The sequence below is a fragment of the Antrostomus carolinensis genome, unplaced genomic scaffold, assembly GCF_000700745.2.
Source record: "Antrostomus carolinensis isolate BGI_N321 unplaced genomic scaffold, ASM70074v2 scaffold10074, whole genome shotgun sequence".
In the NCBI taxonomy this organism is placed as follows: domain Eukaryota; kingdom Metazoa; phylum Chordata; class Aves; order Caprimulgiformes; family Caprimulgidae; genus Antrostomus; species Antrostomus carolinensis.
Genome location: NW_010311405.1, coordinates 19179 through 41514, shown reverse-complemented (window position 1 = coordinate 41514; position 22336 = coordinate 19179). Strand labels below are relative to the sequence as shown.

The window sequence follows — 22336 nt, the reverse complement described above, 5'->3', positions numbered from 1 at the left end:
CCATTCATCAGTCCCATACCTTCTAAGCTTTGCTACAAGGATGTTGTGGGGGACAGTATCAAAAGCCTTGCTGAAATCAAGGTAGACAACATCCACTGCTCTCCCCTCATCTACCCAGTTGGTGATGACAACATAGAAGGCTACCAGATTGGTCAAGCATGATTTCCCCTTAGTGAAACCATGTTGACTACTTCTGATTACCTTCTTTTCTCCCAACTGCCTAAGAGATGGTATCAAGAACAAGCTGTCCCATCACCTTCCCAGGGATAGAGGTGAGGCTGACTGGCCTGTAGTTGTCCGGATCCTCCTTCTTGCCCTTTTTGAAGACTGGAGTGACGTTGGCTTTCCTCCAGTCTTCAGGCACCTCTCCTGTTGTCCAGGACCTTTCAAAGATGATAGAGAGCAGTTTAGCGATCAATTCCACCAGCTCCTTCAGCACTCGTGGGTGCATCCCATCGGGGCTCATGGATTTGTGTGTATTGATTTTGTTTAGGCTGTCTCTGACCAGCTCTTCCTCAACCAAGGGACAGTCTTCCTCTCTCCAGACTCTCTCTCTTTCCTCTAGGATATCAGAGAAGAACCTGTCTATATGTAATTCTGATATAGATCTTTTTGGCTATGCAGTCCAAGATAAATCTTAGAATAACCTGAGCTGTGTGCACTGAAATAGGTGTGCACTATGTTGCAGTTTCATGTTTCACAATGGTAAGGTAGGTAAGACTGTAGCATCCTACAAACTTAAGAACATAGGAGCTGCCAGATTGAATCAGAGAAATATCTGATCCAGGGTGGAATTCAGTTACCTAAATGCAGGTTGCTAGTGCCATTTTGGATGCCTGGGGCTATTCTACCTGACCTCCAGATGAGCACGAGACTTCTGTAGATCTTACGTTGTATCTGCCATTCCTATGCAGATGTCTCGAATAACTTGAGAGTACCAAATATGGTACTAGACATCTAAGTTTAGGCACTTGAGTCACTTCTTCCATGTTTAATCTTTGATGGAGGTTAGAATCTGGTGGATCAGAAGAGGCTGCCAAAAAAACCCAGGCAGTATCTTTAACAAGCTAATCTGCCCTTGAGCCATTTCCCCTTACATTTAACATACAGTGATTGATTTATGCCTTCAAGCATGTGTTTTTTTCATTTAAAGTGTTTACACTGTGCCTAATGTAGCAATAGCTTTCCTCATTATCTGTAGAAATTCTTCTTTTAACTTTTACTAAGCTTTTAGTTATATAGTGCTTGCCATTCTCAGGTAGATGGATTTGGCATGTGTTATCTTTAAAAGCAAAAAAAAATCAGCATGAAACGTTGCTTACTGATTGTAAATTCCTTTCCATTTCTTGGTGTGTCTTCTCTTTTGTGCATTATGAGAGAATGTGAGCAAGAATTCTGGGTTTTCTTCTTATCCTTTACCTTTCTTGGTAGCTTCCTCAGCTCTGTTTATCCCCTCTTTAATGACAGAACTCCTTTAGACTAAATTCTTCATCAGGTTTTTTTTTTTTTTTCATATATCCTCAAACTTATTTCACCCCTGAATACTGAAGGGCAAAAGTTGCATTCACAACTTCCTCCCTTATACTTACTCTGCAGCCAGAAGAGCTGTAAAGCTTTCAGAGCAGGTTCCTGTGAGGTTTCTGGATTCTATGTTCCCTTCCTGCCTGAAGAGAGTAGTTTTATTAGAAGATTACTGATTAAAGACACCTTAGGAAAATACTAGGGCACTGTCAGTGTGCGTGGATCAAATATGGAACTGTAAGACATATTGGACAGAACTGCTGTGGGGAAACTTATATATTTTCTGCCTGTACTCTTGCTATCTTAAGAGACAGCACACTGAATTAATCTCCCAAAACTATTTGAAAAGAAAACAAGATGTTAGTAGACTTTGTCAACTCAGCAAATGCAGATGTGAGCATCAGGTCTGGCAGGTATATGCTGATGGGTTTGCTATCTAATTTATTTTATGTTGGGTAGCTCATGTTAGTACAGGTGATAGGCAATGTCAGTGGGTTTCTCTGCTGGGCAGCAGGCATGTGTATTTGAAGATGCCGGTGTGCTGTGCTCACTTCTTGGCAGAGGAAATGTTTATCCTTGTGAGATGGAATTGCAGCTCCTTGGACAGACTTTACTTTGCTACATTTTTGTGGTTTCTGCTCTGTGACAGGCAGGAGTGTGGGAAAACCGGAAAAGGTTCAGCACCAAAAATGCACAGAAGGGGGAAAAAAAGCAAAAGATTCCTTCAGAATTTCAGAAAACTAATCCAACTATTGAAGGCTGCAAGGAGCCACTCCGGACATACTTTCCAAGTTGCCTTTCAGTCTCCAGCACGAGGCTCCAAACCCATTCTTGCCATTCATGGGATCTTGCAGTAACATTTTTTCACTTACACAGAAAACAGCAATGCCCAGCTATATCTCCAGCACACTGAGGGCTGATCATTTGAAAACTACTATGTCTCAGTCTGATTTAATCCACTTATTGTTGTCAGGAAAAGACCAGAGATGCATCAACAGAGGAGAGTGAATGGAGAAAAGCCTCTATGTCAGAGGAATATAGATTAGAGAAGAAAAAGATGTCTTGTGTGCTCCAGCCTGTCCTTTACAGCCCCTGGTTATTCTGTACAAAGTATTCTCGGACACTGTATGTAGCCTGCTTTCAAAAAACTCCAGTGGCAGAAACCCCACCATGTGCTATACAAGACTGTTTAAGAATCTAGACAACCTTATCATCAGAAAGTTTTTCCTGATGTGAAATCTGAATTTTTTCTTTGTTTCATCCTGTTGTACCTTGTTCCTTCATCCTGAACCACCCTAAACAATTTCCCTTGCAAATACTTTCCATCTTTTGAATATCCTTCTAATTCTTGGAGTTTCCTAATGTTGCTTAGACTTGTTGAGATTTTGTTAACCTCAGATAGTAGTTCCACCTGCCAAGTCCTGAATTGTCTTGAATTTACTGTATTTTCTTAAGTTTTTCAGAGTGCTTGCATTGTCACACCCAGAATTGTACTTTTCCGGTGTGGAACTACCCTATCCTTAGGTTATGACATGGCAAACATCCCTCTCCACAACATCTAATCTAATTTTGGCTTTTTGGCTGCTTCATTTCTCTGTCAGGTCATTTTTGATTTGCTGCCCCCTCTCACCCTCTGATACTTATTGGCTGTTTTCCTGATTTCTTTCCTCAAAGAAGATCTCAGTGCTATATTTTATTTCCACAAGACTCACTGAAACTAATCCCTTTCTGTTGTTAAAGCTCTCAGGTCTCTTCCCCCCCGCCGCCCCCCATATATTTCGGTAAGCCAGACCTTATTTCTCTGTCTGCTTTTGCACTGCCTGGCTTTTGTTTAACAGCTTAATAAAGATCGTATTTTTAAAGTTGTTTTTAGAATTTCTCCAGAGACTGGACTGTGAAGGCAAACTAAAATCAACTTTGTCTCTTTGACCTATCTCTTCCTTGCATGCGTTATCAATTCTCTCCTGGCCAGCACACGTGGCTTCCAGAAGAGGAAGAAAAGAATAAGTAGTAGAAAACTACAAACAAATGAGATGCTAAAGTTGAACATTACTGACTAATTCAAAAACTATCTAGTAACTTGGACACTTCCCTGGTTAAAACATAAAGGAAAAAAGTAATGGAACAGCCAGGCAATTCAGTCTTTTCAGTTCCTGGCCTCTCTTGTTTTCTCAGTCTCTCGACTTGTAAAAGGTGTTGGGTTGACTTTATAATGGATTGTATCCAAAGCAGGCTCTTTGCTTAAGCTAACAGAGTGGGAAATTTGGGCCCATATTAAAGTGTGGAAAAAGACTAACTGGGATAAATGGTTTAATATATAGCTCTACTCTGAAATGTAGCCCCATAAAATGGTCTCATGGGGCTCCATAGTTTTGATTAAATGTGCTCATACCACAACTAGATAGTTTTTGAACAGTTAACACAACAAGCTCTTCTTTATTTCCAAGAATCAGACTGGGTCCTTTCCACTGCTCATGTTACCACCAATATTGATGGGTCTGTGAACCATGAAGAAACCTGCTGATAGCTGAGAACAACATTTTGAGAAAGAGATCACAGATATAGTATTTGTAAGCCATGGAATGAAGCAGATGTCCCTGGAAGCAGCATTTGGTGTATTGAATCTTCATGTTACAGATGACAACATGCAAAGTAGAAAAATATATTAGCTCAACTGTCAGAACCCAGAGTGAACTAGTACAGATGGTAGACAGAAAATTGTTCTGCTTTTAGGAATGACCACGTCACAATGAATACAAATTTCTGTGCTGTCATTCCTATAGTAACTTTCCGGAAACCCGCTCTCTAACTGACAGCATCAAGTAGAGCAAGGCCTTGAACAGCCTGTGAACAGAACTATCAGTCAAAGAAAAGGTGACAGAAAAATTCAGCTGTCAGTGTTAGACCACTGTATATAAAGAGAGGAGATGCCAGGGTAGAGAAAAGGAGCATATACTTCAAGGCATATAGTTCAAGATGTTATCAGGGAGTGAGCGAGCCCCAGAAGATCACTGAATTTACCAGCAATAGACTGGAACATCACAAACTATTGGGGATGCTGATCAACTTGGCCTAATTTCTTGTACTGAACTTCTCTGCAAATGTAATTCCCAGCAACTCTATTCAGGAAGCCTTTCAAAACAAATACTCTCTTCAAGTCCCAACACCACAGAACAAAATCTTCCTACCTTGTTCTCCTTTTGTATATTTGCTTTGCATGGTGCCAGCAGCAGAAGAGCCAAAGTTCTGCTCTATTGTAACTAGTACAGAAATAGGGTAGAGGCGATGCATTTCTCCAGGGTTCAGGAAATCCATCCCACGGCGGAGTAGAGTCCTGACTGCAATTGGATACAGCAGTAGCCAGCTGTTCTAGGACAGGCTGGCCAAGCCTGGCAAATGTGCCAAAAGTAGAATGATGGCCTCAGAGCGAGCCTTGTAAAATGCTGTGGTTCTAGTTTGTATCCTGTCTTGCCTATGTGTGCTTATTCATAGGCATGTGTGAAGTGTCAAGTGATCACGCATACAAACTGAGTGCCCACTGAAAAGAGGACAGGCAGCAGGAGAGCAAGCATGTAACTGTTACTGGCACCCCTTTCACTTTTTTGCTACTGCTGTACTGCAGCACACTTGTTTTTTTAGCTCCTGAGCATCTGGGTTAATCAGGCTGCCTGACCCTTAGACATTTTTGGCAGCAAAAGCAGTGCATCTGAGAGACATGCCTTGATTTAACACCCTGACACAGCTGGGCTCGCTAGGCCTGTAGCTTTTAGCCTTTGGCTAGCCTCAGATCATACACACAGATACACATGTGGAGATACCCTGTCCAAGAGCAACAATGAGGAACAAGCCTCCCTGGCTGTGGGTCTTCACATCTGTTGCTGTCCTCTTGCTAAACCTGGGCTTTTTGTGATGTGAATCTGTTAATGTCAGTTCTGTGCCACCCCCAGACCATTAGATACATTCCTAGCATCCCAGGAATACGTTGTTAAAAAAAGGTGTTAAAAATTTAGTCAAAAATATTTCTTTGTCACCTGTGGAACAAGAGCATCCTACAAATTTGCAGTCCAAGGCTATGCAGCCTTGGGCTGGTTTAGTGCCTAGATGAAGGAAGTCAGCATCAGTTTCAAGGAGAGGTTAGCTGTAGAAGAGATAGGAAAGGGCAATGACAGATATTTAAGTGGAGAGGAGAGTAGGAACAGTGTTTTGTAGTGACAGTGTATTGAAGAAGAAGAGGAAGAAATGGAGAACATAACAATGGATTGCATTGGAGAAGTGGAAGCAAAAATAACACAGACACTAAAAGCAGGAAACTGAGAAAGGCAGTAGGGTTTCAGCCAGCCCAAGGAGGAAGAAATGGAGAGAGATTAACTCTGTTTAAGCAGTGAATATGTTTGGTCACTGGAGCTTCCATCAGGACAGCAGAGAGAAGCTGAAGGGTGAGCTTAGCATGGTGAGAGATTCATGACCTGGAAGCAGATATGAGAATGAGCTGTGTGGAGGTGATAGTTGAAACTGCCAGAATCAAGGTATACTCTTGGGTAGGCAGAAAAGAAGAAGGGCAAGTCTGCAGAGATAAATAGATTCTCTAAACATAAACTATGTTTTAAGGTAGAAATGCGAGTGTTCCTTGATTGTTTTGTTTTTTGGTTTTTTTTTTGACATTTTCAACCACTAGTCTTGACAAGAAGGTCAATGGTATCCTGGGGTGTGTTAAGGAGAATGTGACTGGCAGGTTGAGAGGGGTTATCCTCCCTCTCTACTGTGCCCTAGCAAGGCCATGTCTGGAGTACTGTGTCCAGTTCTGGGCTCCCCAGTTCATGAAAGACAAGGAACTGCTGAAGAGAGTCCAGCGGAGGCCACAAAGATGATTAGGGGCCTGAACCATCTCTCTTATGAGGAAAAGCTGAGAGACCTGTGTCTGTTTAGCCTGGAGAAGAGAAGACTGAGAGGGGATCTTGTCAATAAATAACCAAAGGGTGGGTGTCAAGAGGATGGGGCCAGACTCTTTTCAGCAGTGCTCAGCGACAGGACAAGAGGCAGCGGGCACAAACTGGAACACAGGAAGTTCCATCTGAAGATAAGGAAGAACTTCTTTACTGTGAGGGTGACGGAGCACTGGGACAGGCTGCCCAGAGAGGTTGTGGAGTCTCCTTCTCTGGAGCCATTCAAAACCCATCTGGATACGATCCTATGCAACCTGCTCTAGATGAACCTGCTTTGGCAGGGGGGTTGGACTAGATGATCTCTGGAGGTCCCTTCCAACTCCTACTATTCTGTGATTCTACCTACAGAAGAGTGAGCTGAATTTGGCTGTCAGTTGTGCTGTGTTAATAAAGTGGACAAGCTAATTATGAGCATGGAATCTCTATGTAAGAAGCATAAAGATCCATCTGGATTCTCAGCTTCTAGAAGGACCATGCAGTATCAGCAACAAAAGAAACCATAAGTACAGATCCATAATTCTCTCCAAGAGACAATAAACATAGAAACAGGCGCCTCATTTGACAATAGCATTTGAAATTATGGCTGACTGAAGTAAGGGGTTGTGTTTTGCAAGTGTTGTATCTGCATACCTCTCCCTTCCTGTATGGACTCCAATTTATTTCACTAAAATCCAGCTGAGATAAAATACAGGAGTCCCTCACTGGCCTTTTAGCTGCCAGGAGCACCTGGATTACTGGCAGCTGACTTTGAAATCTGAAAAGGCTTCAGACAAAACTGTAGAAACTGCACACATGTGCCTGGGTCTGTTAGTCATCAGGGCATCACATGGGGATTGGAGATTACAGTGCTCTTCTGAGGAAGAGCTCGTAGTAACTGTGTAACACTGCAGAGCTGAATGAGTGAAGGAGAAGGACTCTGGTAGAGAGACAGGAGTGTAAACGTACAAGGCTGAAGTGATCAGAATAGAGTTGGGCAGGAAGGAAGAAAGGCAAGGAGGGATAAGGAGGAGAGAACAAACCAGGAATAGGTGGATTGATTGTATAGTTTTTAAGGACAGAATAAATCATTGCAGCTGTAGAGCTTGACCTTGCATTATGAGTACACCCATTTTTTTACATAGGAGGGCATGGTCTCAGTTTGGTCATGAATCTTTATAACAGTTAAAGGAAGTGCAGTTGTACTCCACAGAACATAGTTTTGCTGTAACTCAAATGCTGAGATAAATGCAGGGGGATTTGCATAAACTGTCTGCTTGAGGAGTGGCACTGGACTGCTGAGATTAAATGCATCCTGTGGGTCTCAGTTTCCAAGACAAGTGAGAAGTCTTGCCTAAATAAGCTGACTGCTGAGACAAGATGCAAGGACTTAACTTTTGAATGTAGCATGATTTTGCTAGCGTGTGCATTTCTGTTCTAAGCTTGCTTAATTATTTTACTTCAAATCACTGGGATAAAGTGACCACGGTATTACTAATTGAGTTGTGCTTTGGTGGTCAAGTACCATTTACTATCTCCTTTATCCTCCAGAATCAGCTTCCAAGATAGGAGGCAATTAAGTGTTTTAGGCACATCAAAGTCTAGCTGGTGGCTGGAGTGTTCATCTGTCTTGCTCTAACTTTTTGAAGTCAGTTGCTGTCACTGCCTTTTTTATACCATGTTTAGGCACAGCTTCATAGCTGCATCCTAGTGAGATTATGTAAACTAGGGGAATTCTCAATTTTTTATTTGAGACTTTTATTCTGCCTTGGTATATCCTTTCTTATCTCTATCTAATTGGATGCTTTTCCTGTTAGGGTGACCTCCACTGAAAGGCAACTGAATGGATTCCAGAACAGCCTTCACAGTGCTGGATCCTGTGAGCCAGGGACAAATTCCACAGGTGAGTGCCAGTGCTGAAGACCAGGAAAGTGGGGGTGGGCATGCGGGGATGTTTTAATCTTTCTCAAGAACTGGCAAGGAAAAAACTTTCTCAGCAAGAAGAAGAAACACAGCTGCCTACCCTGCATGTAGTGGTTCCTAGGTAACAGTCTGGGTTCAGCTGTGCAGGGAATTTATTCCTCCTGGGATTAAAAAGACTAAACAGAAGGGAGTAAAGGCTGTTTCGTAGAGTTGGAAGAGGAAGAGCCCTAAAAATGTGGCTGGGAAAAAAAAACTTGGCTAAAATGGCTCCTCTTTGCTTTAGGCTTTGGCTCAAAGATGCTCTGTTGTTTAAGCTTGGCCTGTAATGAAGGGCCAGGCCATTCTTTACATTTTTCTTCATTTTTGCAGAAAAGCTCCATAGTTCAGAAAGACATAGTTGAGACTTGTGAATCAGCTGCATAGTGAAGTCAATCAGTAGAGGTGAAAGTTCCCAAAGGGAAATCACTGAGACTTATAGAATCATATCTTCATCATTCCCTTGTGGCTAATTAGTTCAAACAGGTTTATCTGCTGTTAAGGTCCCCATAAATGAGGACCCCATTCATTTTTCATTGACGAAGACCTCTTAGCAGGTAGAGTGTAGTCTTGATGAACCCATATTACCTGTGGTCCACAGTAATTTGTGATGGTGCTGTAATGGAATATATGGACAAATTATGGTTTAGAATGCTTTAAAAAAATCTGTTTCTGACCTTTGGTTTTGTTTTGAAAACCCTGAAAACATGACTTGAGTACTAGTAATGCAGTGATCTCTGTGTTTTCACGGGCTGAAATAAAACTTTGCATAGGGGTGAACTACTCAATTAATCTCTTGGATATTTAGCTCTGAAACTTAAAAGATGACATTTCCATTATTAATGTCAGTGATTTTATTGCTGATCCTCTAGCACAAACATTCAGCTAATGCACTTATCGTACAGTTCCAAACTGCCTCCCACACTTTACCACCTGCCAAAACCGCCAGTTATCTTACCACAAATTTTATTGGGTGAATTGCCATAGTCAATAAAAAAGACCCTACAGCACATGGGAATGTGACAGTGTAGGAATGGAATATAATGGGATTATCAAAATAAATAAAATTATGTCAACACTGTAGTATATGTATAGTTGAAGCAGAAGTTCTGTTCTACTGTATAGTTCATGTTGAGTTTTAGTACAGTATATAATGCAGGGTTACACATAAATTTACAAGTAAATGTGAAAATTGAGTTCTTAATATATTGACCAAACTAGTTCGCTGAGTGGACTTACACAAAGGTGTTTGTGTGCTGAATTCTGCCTTCTGTTTCACAGTTTTAAGAGCACTCTCACAGTTGCCACCTTGTAATTTTAACCTCTGCAAAAGATTCTTTCCATCTCTTCTGGGTACTGTTGTTGTTATGTATGTCTGTGATAACTGTAGGTAGCATTTTTCCGTCCTTCCCTATTTCTGTGAATATTATGCAGAGCATACGTGAGGATTGTTGATAATATTAATGATGGAAGGCAACAGCCAGAGCTGCAGGAAGAATATAGGCTAGATAAATACAAAGTTCGTGGTAGTCACCTTCTCTGGGTATACTTGTAATCCAGTAAGAACTGAGAACTTCAGCTCATGTTTCCTTCTGTAGGACTAGGCTATCTGCACTGTACTAAACTTACCCTCTGAAGCTGAAACAAAGCTTCAGAGCCTGCCATTTAGCTAAGAGTGTGAGGGCTTAGATAGAACCCTTGTTTGGCTAGGGGTGGGCTAGCAGAACCATGGTGGGTGGGTCACTCAAAGCTTCCTTGTTGCTAGAAGTACATAGCTCCAAGAACAGTGCTAGATATTGCAGTGATTGAACTAACTTGAGCAAAATGTTTGTTCTTGGAAACTAGGGAATGATATTTTCTTCAGCTTTTCACCAAGCCACTGGTATGCGTCAGAGGCTGCTGTGCCCAGTCTGTGTGTCTCAGAAACTACTCTGGTCCTTCCTGCAGGAACAGCTGGTTTTCTTCTTCACTCTCTCCATTGATTGCTTACACTAGGGCCCTGATTTCCCTCATCAGCAGCTTATTTGGGGTAACTGTTTCCCATGTATTTAGTATCTTAGATACCAACTAGAGGGGTTGAAGACACAAGTCATGAAGCAGATTACAGAATAAACTGCAAGCATTTAAAGATAGAAGGCTGTGAAAAGTTGCAGAGATAAAGAAGGAACCAGGCAGAACTTCTGTGTAAATACACACACAAATGTTCAAAAACATCTGAGAATCTTGAATAGGCCTTCTCCCTCTAACAGCTTGTCTGTGGATAAGTGTAAAGGTGTCACAAATGGTCTAACCAAAAGTAATGTTGATGTTCAGAGGAGGAGAGTCAGGCAATATGGAAACTTTTAACCAGATTGTCCGGAAAGCAGTTCACTGGTGGTTAGTACTGCAACTTAGGATAACAACACCAGTTGTAGATACTGTTGTGTGGTGGGCTCAAGCTCTTGAGGACAGATCCCTTAAGATGAAATAAAAAGGAGAATAAAAGTCAGCATTTTTGCAAAGCAGCTCAGGATTCTGAAACAAGCCACCACTACAATGAAAGTGTGGCAGCCTCTCATCCCTATGGCCTCATCCTCATTTCATGGAGAGGCAGAAGTTGTGTGTGAGCTGTGTGCCACTGGCTTAATGACAGAGAAGGCAGAGATTCTCATGAGTATCTACAGAGTGGAAGCTAAATCTGTAAGCTATCATTTGGGGCTTATTTTTGTAGTGTCTGAGACAGTTTCCTTTCAAAGTTCCTGAAAGTTTAATAGGATTTATTCTATTAAAGAAATACTAATTACTACCTCTAGGGAATATTCAAAATGCTTCTGACCTGATTTTTCACTGAAATTCACTGAAAGAGCCAGCTGCTAGCAGGTTGTCAGTCATTCTGCAAATACAGCCATTATTGCGTTGCAGTTTTTATTGTTTTACTTTGAAGGTCCCTCAGCATTACACTGATGGTTTCCTGCTTCATGGAATTTAGGCATTCAGTTAGTATTAGTGAGATAGGGTGATTGTGAACTAAGAAATCAATTGTCTTTTCCTAATCTTCAGAATATAGCTTGCTGAGTAACAGCTAAGCCAAGTAATATGGTGGGTTGTTCAGTTCCAGGTTGTCTTTATGAGGCTGTGTTTGATATGGCAAGTTCAGATGTTGAAGGAAGGAACCTACAGGCTGGACGTTTTTTTAACTGTATATATTAACAATGTAATTTGGAGATGCTTTTATCAGCCAGTGTCTCTCAACTCTCTTGGAGCGTAAAGGGTGGGGATGGGATGGGGTATGTACTGTTGCCACTGTGCATGGCCTGTATCAGACTCCCAGCCATTTGCTACAGTAGGGTGAAATTCCCAGCTGCCCAGCCTTGTCCAGGCTTCCTCAACTTCTGCCAGGCTCCTCTGCAGCCACAGAAGGCAGTAGATTGTTGAACACCAATGTATTTATTTTTATATTGTTACCACATTCCCAAGAGGAACCTTGGCTATGATTTCAGCTGGTCTCACCACACTGTCCAAATCCTTCATCAGGAGCAGCTGGGAAAAGAAATCACTCAGGTTTCTGCACAGCACATTGCTGGTACGCCTCCTCCCTCCTATTAATCCTGTTAATTCCAGTCTCCATTTGCCACTCTCCTGGTTCTCTCTTGTTGCTATGACTGACTGCACAAGTGGTCTTATAACCTCGAAAGGTGACCTTCAAATGAGCACCTCAACTAACTTCTACCTCAGACTACTTTGGCTATTCAGGCACAAGATACCTTATGACACAAAAGAGCAACTTTTGATGTCACCTCATTACTTATTCTAGACCAGGAATGGAGTAATGATGAGTTCTTCCAGAACCACCTGTCTGGCTGAGAAGCTCTGAGTGGGTTACTGAAAGGCAACAGCAGTGTGATATCCAGAACCTTGCATCAAACGTCTCCAGTGCAGCCTCTCACCCTGCATACAGCCTTTGTGAACAGCAGTAATAACATTCTGTCAGCATCTCACTCTGTAGTGCCACCTCTGTGCAGAGAAAGGGTTAATGAGAAATGGAATCAGTCCCGTTTATCATATTTTGGAAAGCAGTGGAGCTTGAGGTGAATGCTACTATTATGCCTCCCTTTTGGGGAGGGCAAAGAATCAGTAAATATGGAGGATTTTTGGTTTCACATTTGTTCTTAGAATTATCTTCCTAAAACCATTGTTCTTTCACACATCACAAAAACATCCTGGATCTCCTCTCTCCCCTCTGCTGACTTACACAGTTTCATAAAGAAAGAAGAAAAGATAATTTCTCTCCCTGCTATAGTTGTTGCATCTGTCTCGGGCCAGATAATGACAGACAAGCCTGTAGTACCAGATCGACCAGAAGGGAAAGGAGAAGGGTTTTTCAGTGCTTTTCGTTACCTTGTGATTAGCAGTGAGCAAATATCGATGTCTCTAGCCAGCACCTTTAGAATAGATGCACATTATCAACAGGCTATGACTATGGTCGAGTTTACCCAGTTATCAGAAAACTATGTGTAAGTCTCATTAAATCCCAGCAGAGTGTAAAGCTCTGCCAAAAGCAGCATTCTAAGCCCTTCTCAGATGATGTTAAGAAGATAATGTCCAACTCAGCCATTACCTCTCGGCTAGAGCTGAGGGTCAGTGTTCACTTCAAATGATCAAAAATGACATTTATTGCTTAACTTGTGAGAACAGCCTGTCTCTCACACCTTTAGTCAACCCTTTGCCTTTCTTTTGTGGAAGGGAGGAGCTTTTTCCTGTTGCTACTGGTCTCATGCCACTGAAAGGACATTCTAAGTCTCAGGACCACTGGGAAAGCAGGAAAAAAAGAAAAGGGCAGCCTATAGAAATTGGCTTCCCTGTTTAAGAACTAGAACCCAGCATGAATTTTAGGAGCCTTCACTTCTGGCAGACTCAAATAAAACTCTGAAGCAGTATAAGCAATGACTTCAGGGAATTGGCATTTTTGCCTGACTGGAGGCTGAGCATTGCTTGTTCTCAGTAGTTAGGTGATGGTGAACTGCCCATATTTCCTTGCTGTGTTGGAAATGTCATTCCAGATCAGGTGTGCAAAGACTAAGGAAAGGTTATATAATATCTTGGCTGCTTCTGTCTCACACCTGGCCCTTTGGCACTGAGCTATCTATAGAGAGGATGATTTTGCCCATCCAAATTGGATTTTGTTTTAATCTGGTCTTATTTCATTGAGACTAAAAATAGAAGCCAAAATGTGTGTGAGGAGGGCAAAAGGAGTGTCTGAAGTTATGAAATGAAATGTGGGGAAGAGCCAGAGAAGAGAGAGCTGCAACAAACCAGGGAGTAGGGAGCTGAATAAGAGAAATCAGAATGAAAGCTGGTGAGTTCAGAAGGGTATTAGCAGTCAGGGTGAGGAGCCCACCCAGTGTCTTCTCTGTAACATGGGGAGCAGGAAGGCTGATGCTGGCTTCCACTGCTATTGTTCCACTTGTTAATGAGGCTGCTTTCTGCTCTTTTCACACAGGGAGACTTAACTCAAATACAGTTGTGTGTACTGTTTGTGTCACCACCCCCGCCTCCATGTAAATTTTCATGACTTGCAACTGCTGCTTTCCTTTGCCTGCCTGGTCCAGCAAGCCAACTTGAAATTGTGTCCAAAAGATGGGGGAAGGAAGGCTGGCCTGTTGTCAGCTGTCCTGGCTTGATAGTGTCAGTCACCTATGGATATAAATAAACCCCATCTATTTATTGCCTTTCTTAGTTGCACTATATATTATCAAAAAAATGCTGAGCATCACTCTAGGATTAGAAATTCCCTCTGTTCTGGAATAAAAAAAAAATCTGAATTTCTAGGATTATTAGAGCTTTTCAGGGAGAAAGGAAGTTCCTGTTTTCAACACTATGCTGCCACAGACTTGATGTGGGTATGATGAAACAACTCAAACTAGCTCTAAAAAATGCTAGCATGGGTCCCTGACCCAGTACTGTCATCTAGCCTGGTGCTCGGCTCTGTTTTATTCCTGCAGCTTGGAAGCACAGTAGATTAGGTGCTGGTGTCTGACCAAGGCTATGTACATCTGTGCTGGGAAAGTCTATATGGCACTGAATTTTAGTTTGCAGATATGCCATAAATTACTTTGCATAACTCCTGTGTTTTCCTTGTGACTCAGAATCATATCCAGAAAATGGAGGTAATCCTTTTCTTCCCTCTATGTAGCTGTTCTAAGTACAAAAGTGTTAAAGTTTCTGAGGTGCAGTCATGGATAATAGTATAGTAAACATGTGGACAGTCATAGGCAGATACTTGAACACCTCCTGGCAGGCAGAGAATAAAGAAGATTCATTCTGTTGTCTGCGGTGATTCATTACCATGACTCTTATTACTAGGGAGAATCAGCCCTTAATGTTGGCTGCTATCAGGAATGAGGTTTTTTTTCTGTCCCCCCTACTCAACCAGAACCTCAGCCTACTCAACCAGAAGGAGGTAGAATGCTCACCAGTAGCTTTGAAATGATAAAACTTCATAGAATTAAATACATTAATATTTATGAAATTATTGAATTGGCAATGAAATTATTGAATTGGCTGCACTCATGGTAGGAACCTACATACTTACTTGTTGACATAGGAATGACCCTTTCTGTGTTGAGTTCTCAAGGTAGCCATACAAGAGGAACTCACACAGTGATTTTAATTCTGTTTTTGAGAAAAGATAAACTGTACTGTGCATTTCTGTAGGAAAAGGAAGGCACAAAAGTCTCTTCAAAACAGGAAGACGAGGATGAGATTGGCTGCCTCTCTCATGTGCCTTTGTTTCCTTAATTTCAGCATATTGCTAAGGGATAGGTTTCTAGACTGATATCCTATCTTAATACACGTGGTTGACGGTTTGGTTCCTAATTCAGGTTCCAAACTTTCTGTGCAGTGGCATAGCTGACAATCCTGCTTTCTAAACATCTTCCCAGATCCTCTGTGCTGTGTGATGTTGGCTCTATGCTGGGCTTTCATGGAGAGCATATTTTTTAAACTATATCAATATTTTTAATAAACAGCTCTCAACAAATGTCACTTACATTTAGAAGTAAGCTGATGTGCTAAATACACAGGACAAACTTTACCTACTAGATCAGCTGTCCAAAATAAACTTGGTACATTTTTAAGTGTTTTGGATTTTTCTTTTTAAAGGACTGTCTAAGGATTTTTAAGTAAAAGAAATGATTACATTGACTTTTTCCCATAACATACCTAAGTAGAAAAATGTCGCAGTATGTAGAATTAAAATCTCTCTCTGTAACAATGGGAAATTTTTTTTCCCCGTATCCTCATTTCATTTCTTTTAAAGATCAACCTTTTCACACCCCCATCTCTCCTGCACCAAGGTCCTCAGCATCTTTTGGAGTGGGGAAGTAGACTCCCATGCAAGCAAATAAGTAAAAGACACAAAGAAAGAGACAAAGCATACTGATATGGGGAAGGATTTAGAACTACTGGAGGAGCTCATGTGAAGAGATGAATCAGAGGCGAAGAGTGAAGAAGGTATTCTGGGGCTCGAGAGAAATACCAAGAGTCTTTTTCACACAGTAGCTTATTAAGTTAGGTTTTGCCATACTGATCTGTGATCTTACCTGTTACTGTAGAGAGAGGTGGTGTGGTATGGATATTCAGATTTCTGGTGATGGCTGAGATTTGCAAAGCAGTGCAGCAGTTTTTCCCACAAAACGGTCCCCCATGATTACTCAGAATCTTTGCTTTGTGTTTTTTCTAGCCTCTGCTCACAGAGAAGGACAAACACTGAACACCAGGTGAGGAATCCCAGGGTGTTGCTTCAAGTATGGGACAAAGGAAAAAGCAGCAGTGACTTCATACTACCACACTCCCGTAGCACCCAGGTTGTGAAGAGGAGGTCGTGGTGAGAGGACAACCCATTGATGAGAGTACCTGAACATCTCTGGAAGCTGGTGATACATCTACAAGCTGAGGTGAATTATTGCCTCTGAGAGCTTCTGCTGCTGAGTCTTGGGGTCCCTTCCTTCCACCTCTTTCTGATCACTAACTGTGAGATCTTTATATAAGACAGAGGTCCTCCAGCTGTCTGTATTGTTTCTTCTAAAATCCAAGTTTGAACATAAAGTCTCATTTGCTCAGCCATTTCTGTCTGTCCCAGGCTGGTAACAGCCAAGATTCTCTGCTGTCATCACATGGCAACCATCAGCAGAGAAAAATATTAGAACATAGGACTGGAGACATCCGTGTTGGTTGCCATCTTGAATTTTGGCACAGAGCCATAGAAATGATTGGTTGGAATAAAGTAATTTCATTTGTTTGTTTTGGTTATAATTTCAGTTATTAATTCACACTCCCAAAATATTTGCTGTCATTATATTGGACAGGATTTTAAATCTGTCTTTATGCTTCACTGTTGGATGCTTACATTCTGTGTGGCATATTTTTGTATTTAGTTTTGTTTGTTTAGGCTTTACAAACTTTTTAAATTGGCTGATGTTTTCAGACCCAAGCTTGAACCCTAAGGCCCAGGTGGCTCCTGTCAGTTGCAATAGTTGCTTGGTGAAGCACTCCAGTTAAAATTTGCCTAATGCTGTGAAAATTAATTTGCTTGTGTTAGAAAACAACATCAGCAGCTGGAAAATGTATTGGAGAGAAGATCCACCCATCCTTAAAATGAACAGGAAGCAGCTTCAGCTCTGGCTCTTTGTTGGTGCCAGGTTAAAGGAAAACTCAGTATTTTGCAACTTCTGCCTTGTCAAACAGCAAATGGTATAACTGTAATTCTCAAAGGGTACAAAATCTCCTGTTGTTTGTCTCAGAGCCCTCAGAGATTGGATTCCAACAGCCTATTTGATCTGTTTACTTATTCCACAGCTCCCCTGTCATTTCTAGCCTGTATAGTCAGTGTTAAGAGATCATTCTCATGTGTTGGCAAGTAGATAATGATCAACCCAAGTGGCTGACAGAAGAGACAGTGTCAGAGGGGAAAAGTGAAATGATTGTGTTCATGTTCACTCTTGGATTGTGCATATTTTCTGTCATTCAAGACCAGATAAATTGTGAGAAGATGAAATAATTATGTTCATACCCCATTAGTTTCATTATTGCTTGCTCGAGGCATGAATTCACAGGACAGAACATGCATTTTTCTATTTCTGTTCCACTCAAACATATGACAAACACTGAATGCTTCATTTGTCCAAAATGCGGTTCTCTGATGTAGCTGTTCCCTTTCTTACTTCATTGGCTTATCTCTCATGTCCTAGGCAGTCATGATCCTGTTCACTTTCTCTGCGTTTTTCAGCTGTGTTCTTCAGGAGTCTCCACAGCATTTGTCTGCTGCCTGTGCTGCCATCACGCATCATCAGTGACTAAAAGATCTGCAAAATCTTGTGAAGTTACTTTCAGATCATGTCCCTTCTGTCTGTAATCACCGAATTCCACCCGTGGATCTCTGAGACAGATGTTTCTACTGATGCATCAAGTTGTCAGCTCATCATTAGTGAAAATTAAGTTGCAGCAGTTGCTACTTCAAGGTTCTGCACATCCTCAGCAGCTGTGGACTTGGGTCTGTCTTCTCGCAGCCTACTCTTCTACCTGTAGGACTGGCTATAGCCTCTAGCTCTGTTCCAGAACTGTCAGAGGGGATATTTCCCTCTAAGATTTAGCTTCAGTAAATAACAGATTCCATTCCTTTCTTCCTCCCTGGGGATCTGAGTTATCCTTATTCCACTGGGTTTCATGTGCAGGATCAAGTAGCTATAGGATATACATCCTTGTGGAACTCTCATCTCTGTTTTCGTTCTCTAATTTCTTCATTTAGATTGTCACAGCCACCACTGAAAACTATAGAGAAGTTTGGAGGATAGAGATTTAAATGCACAGTTAGCCCAGGAAAGGTGATTCTCTTCAGAGGATCATTGTCAGAAACGGCATTGTTAGATCTTTGTCTGGCAAATTACCAATTTGTGCTGACTTATTTTGAACAAAGGTTAATTGTTTTGTCAGCTTTACCAGTCTCCCACCCATTAATTTTGGGATAATGATTTGTACTCAATTAAATCCAGCATTTTTTCTGAACTTCTTCACATTGCATGTTAGATGTAGCCAACACCGCATCTGTAACTGTGTTGACTTAGTAGCAGTGTATGTATCAGACATCTTGTCTCTTAAGATTTTTTAAATACTCAGAGAAATGCACATTGTGGTCTAAGACCCTCATTTCGAAGGGATTAATTTTGCCAGCTTCAGGAGCAGTGAAGTCTTGCATCTTTTGTCCCTGGAAAATTTTTCTTCTGCTTCCAACAAATAAAAAAAAACCAGGGATGTCAAGACTGGTCCTTTATCTCAAGCCAAACACCTAGACCTTGAACTCCTGTTCAGCTCCAGGATATGCTAGGGCAGTCAGAGCATCCAAGGAAATAGCAGTATTTCTTTGCCTTGGGCACCTGCTGATCCCAGCTCTGAGCACAAATGTTGTTACTTTGGGAGGATGTGCAACAGAGGATCAGGAACAAATCCTGCGATTCCAGCCTCTTATTTTTTCCATCTCCCTGTACTCCTCAGACTGGAGTCCATGTGTGTCTTTGTGTGTGGTAGATACTGTGTACTGAAGGACAACGTGTTTTGTCTCTTTGCAGCTCTGCTACCTCCATGTCTGTCTCTTTTCAAAAAACTCTTGGAGAGTGCTTCAGTTAAGAGATCCAGTGGGAGGCATAGAACTGTTTCCCACACATCTTGGAGAGAAGGCATTTTACAGGAAGTGTTTTCTAGTACAAGGGAAGAAAGGAGAATAGCGAACCGTTTTGGATTTCTAATAGTTGCATGTGAGGAGAGTATAATTATATAAGTGCTTCTTAAGTGGGGATTAGTTTGTCTTTGCTTTTATGACATTTACTTCCCTGTGTTCATCAGTGAGTTTCATCAAAAGTGCCTTTGTTTGCAGTGAGAAAATAAAATTACCAATAGAAAACCCCAACAGCCATTCAGAATCTACTTTAGTGGTGAGATGGGGTAATGTAACCAAGGGGTCCGCTTCTCTCCTACTCCATGATGCTTGCAGCACTTCTAAGTTAAGGAGCATGTTCTAATGACAGAGAATCAGGCTTGTTAGTCTTGAAAGAAGTAAGGTGTACATCCGAGTCCTGGAGGCTGAGGTGATGCAGAGTTCATACAAGGGTTTTGTGCTGTGTTGAGGTGATAAGCATACCATGAGATAAAAATTAAGGGAGGGATATTAGATTCTCTCCTCTCCAGAAGCAGCTGACTTGTACTCAGTACCAAGTTCACTTTTACATGGTTCATCTTGGCCTTTAAAACAGCCTCACAAGTTATGTGAAATGCCATCAGTGAGAGATCTGTTGTGACACTAAATAAACCACTTAGTGTTGGATGCCAGTGAGACATACTGAAATTTCCATTCTCAAGACTAGATATGCTTTTGGACAATCATGGTTTGTTGGAAATGCTCCTCATTATGACACCTGGAAGGTCAACATACATATCTCTGATACTGTTTCCATGCTGCGGCAGGAGGTTTTGGTGTCAAGACCTTTGTTTACTAGTAGGAATCTCAATGCTGTGCCTCTTCCTCATACTGGAATATGGATAATCTCCATGTGTATGGAGTTGAATGGCTGGTAGTGCTGGACCATTCCTCCTCTTCACCTGTGAAGATCACTGACTTATAGATGAGTTTACAGAACAGACTGCATTCTCAACTTACATTCCTTCAGGCCTGTACCTTGTACTAATACAACAGTTCTAGTGATTTTGGATTATTTGCTGGAAACAAAAGTAGTCTGGCTTCTGACTTATTTTCGTTAAGGTTTACTTGATCAAACTGCCAAAGACTTTTTTCCTCAGTCAGTCCTATATTTGCTGCGCATGATAATCTTGGGCTGTTTGAATCTGAATGGGTTATTTGCTGGTGTTCAAATAGTTGGGGTTTTTTGGTTGCAGTAAGTAACTGGCTGATTGATCCTCTTTATACTATTTCCTTTCTGGACTTACTATTCCTGTGGATCTGTCATGAGTTTCTTCCAAAAGAAGCTTCTGAACTTTACTTAAACCTTGGACTTGACATCCTTTTCTTCTTTCCAGAACTTCATGTTTCTAGAGCTAACACCCTTGTTTATGCCAAACATCAGGGGGATCTTACTTTATCTTTACAGAATCAAGTCAGTCAAAAAGTCCTTGAGATCGATCATACCAAGAGCACAAAACATTCATAGTTGTCTTCATGAAAAAAATGGTTAATTGGAAAAGAGCTGGACAAGGAGGAGTGTAAGGGAGAAGGTGAAAAGGGAGTAATTATTCATAGTCTTGCCTGCTAGAAGATGTAGGAGCTTCAAATGAAACTAACAGATATCAGATTCAAAGGAAAAAAAAGGGAGAGGTGTGATTTTTTTTTTTTCCCCCCCACAGTATGTAATTGACCTATGGAACTCCTTGTCACAAGATGATGTAGATACAAAAAAAATGTATGTGGTTTGAAAAGACAAGTAGACAAATCCATAAAAAAGTAATCTATTGGGGCACATTAAATATGAAAACTAAAAAACAAGCAGGAATCTTCTAAGACTTCAAGTGAGTATTCTGGGGAAGTACCACAATGGGCTTTTCCAATTTTTAGCTTGTCTATCAGGCATGTGCTCTTGACCACTGTCAGAGATGAGGTGAGCAAGATGGTCTTGTAGTCTGACTTTGTATGGACATTTTATTTTGACAGTTGCAGTACAGCCTACTAGAACAGCCAAGGCAAAGCTGCCTTCCATGACAGCAGCATGTTCCACCAGAATTCACTCCATGGCATTAGATTCTCTAAGAATTCTCTAAGAATTCTCCATTGCTGATATCTGACAAGTTGTCACATGCAGCTTGTCTACACCTTCACCCGAGTGGGTGCTTTCTTCCCACTTTAGAACCCTACTGTCCTTTTCCAAAGAATGAGATTAAGCTTCCCTGCTGCCTTAGAGATGAGCAGTTAATAAATACAAGCTGATCTTCTCCAAAATTGCTGTATTGTGAATTTTTGAAACAGCCTCTCCGTGCAGTTTTAACACAGAGAAAATCTCCGCCGAACTAAAGGTGACAAACAAGACACCAGGTCTACCCTGAGGAGTCTGCTCGCTCTGTTACCTTACCAAAAAAGGATTTTACTGGCCCTCATTGAAAAAGAGTTTTCACTGCTGTTTCCAATTTAAAGGAAAGAATAACTGATCGCTGTGAAGACCCTGGTGTAAAGCCTTTGCCAGTGGTATTTAGTGAATCATAGTGGTTCCCTAGGGAAAAGAGTATACTTAACAGGGGCTCTTCTCTACAAGTCCATGCCTACAGTGCACACAGTGAGCTCAAGAAATCTTTGAAAAGAAGTGGCTTCTTTATCTGACCTATCAGACAAAAAAAATTAAATTGGCCTTAAAAAACAAATCTGATGTGATTGTTAAGAATTTGGAGGCTATTAGAATTTCATCTTTTATTACCAGAATTTTTATCATTTGTTTGGGGTGGGTGGAAGAGGTGCTGTTATCTCTAAAAGCAATTTCAGCATTGGATTTGGTCTTTTGCCTACTGGTGTTCTAGGATGTGCAACAGAAGACAACCCCAGAACATCAGTTTAATTTGGTGTCCTTGCAAGTGTATTTCAGAAAATCATTTCACCATAGTTATAGCAATGGTAAGGTGTAGTTTCCTTCTCCCAGACTAAGAGGAGACAGGTTACTGTACTCAGTGTAGTTATGTTCAAAAGTCATAAAATGTTTTGGGGTTATTGAACTCATCCCTGTGTCTTGAGTACTACCATGTTAAAAGTCAGGAACGGATCTTTGGAAAGTTCCTCTACTGCAAGTCCAAATGTTTGACTGTCATCACTCCCTCATTCTACTATAAAATTTGTTTTTGCTGAGGTTGGGGAAGAAAAATTACAAGGAATTTTTTCCCACTGTTTCCAGTAATTGCTATATAGGATTCACCTC

At 41.3% G+C, this 22336-nt stretch overlaps 1 protein-coding gene across 1 annotated transcript in view; it reads left to right on the top strand.

The window, feature by feature from the left end:
• LOC104523980 (tubulin polyglutamylase TTLL5) overlaps positions 1 to 16682 on the top strand; it is a gene marked incomplete at its 5' end in the record, with an annotated part of 80365 nt that extends 63683 nt beyond the window's left edge. Inside the window, 2 exons of the mRNA XM_010166722.2 lie at positions 8258 to 8343; positions 16120 to 16682. Of these exons, the coding sequence (XP_010165024.2) occupies positions 8258 to 8343; positions 16120 to 16160 (127 nt within the window). The remainder of the gene's footprint in view (positions 1 to 8257; positions 8344 to 16119) is intronic.
• Positions 16683 to 22336: the final 5654 nt, after the last annotated feature.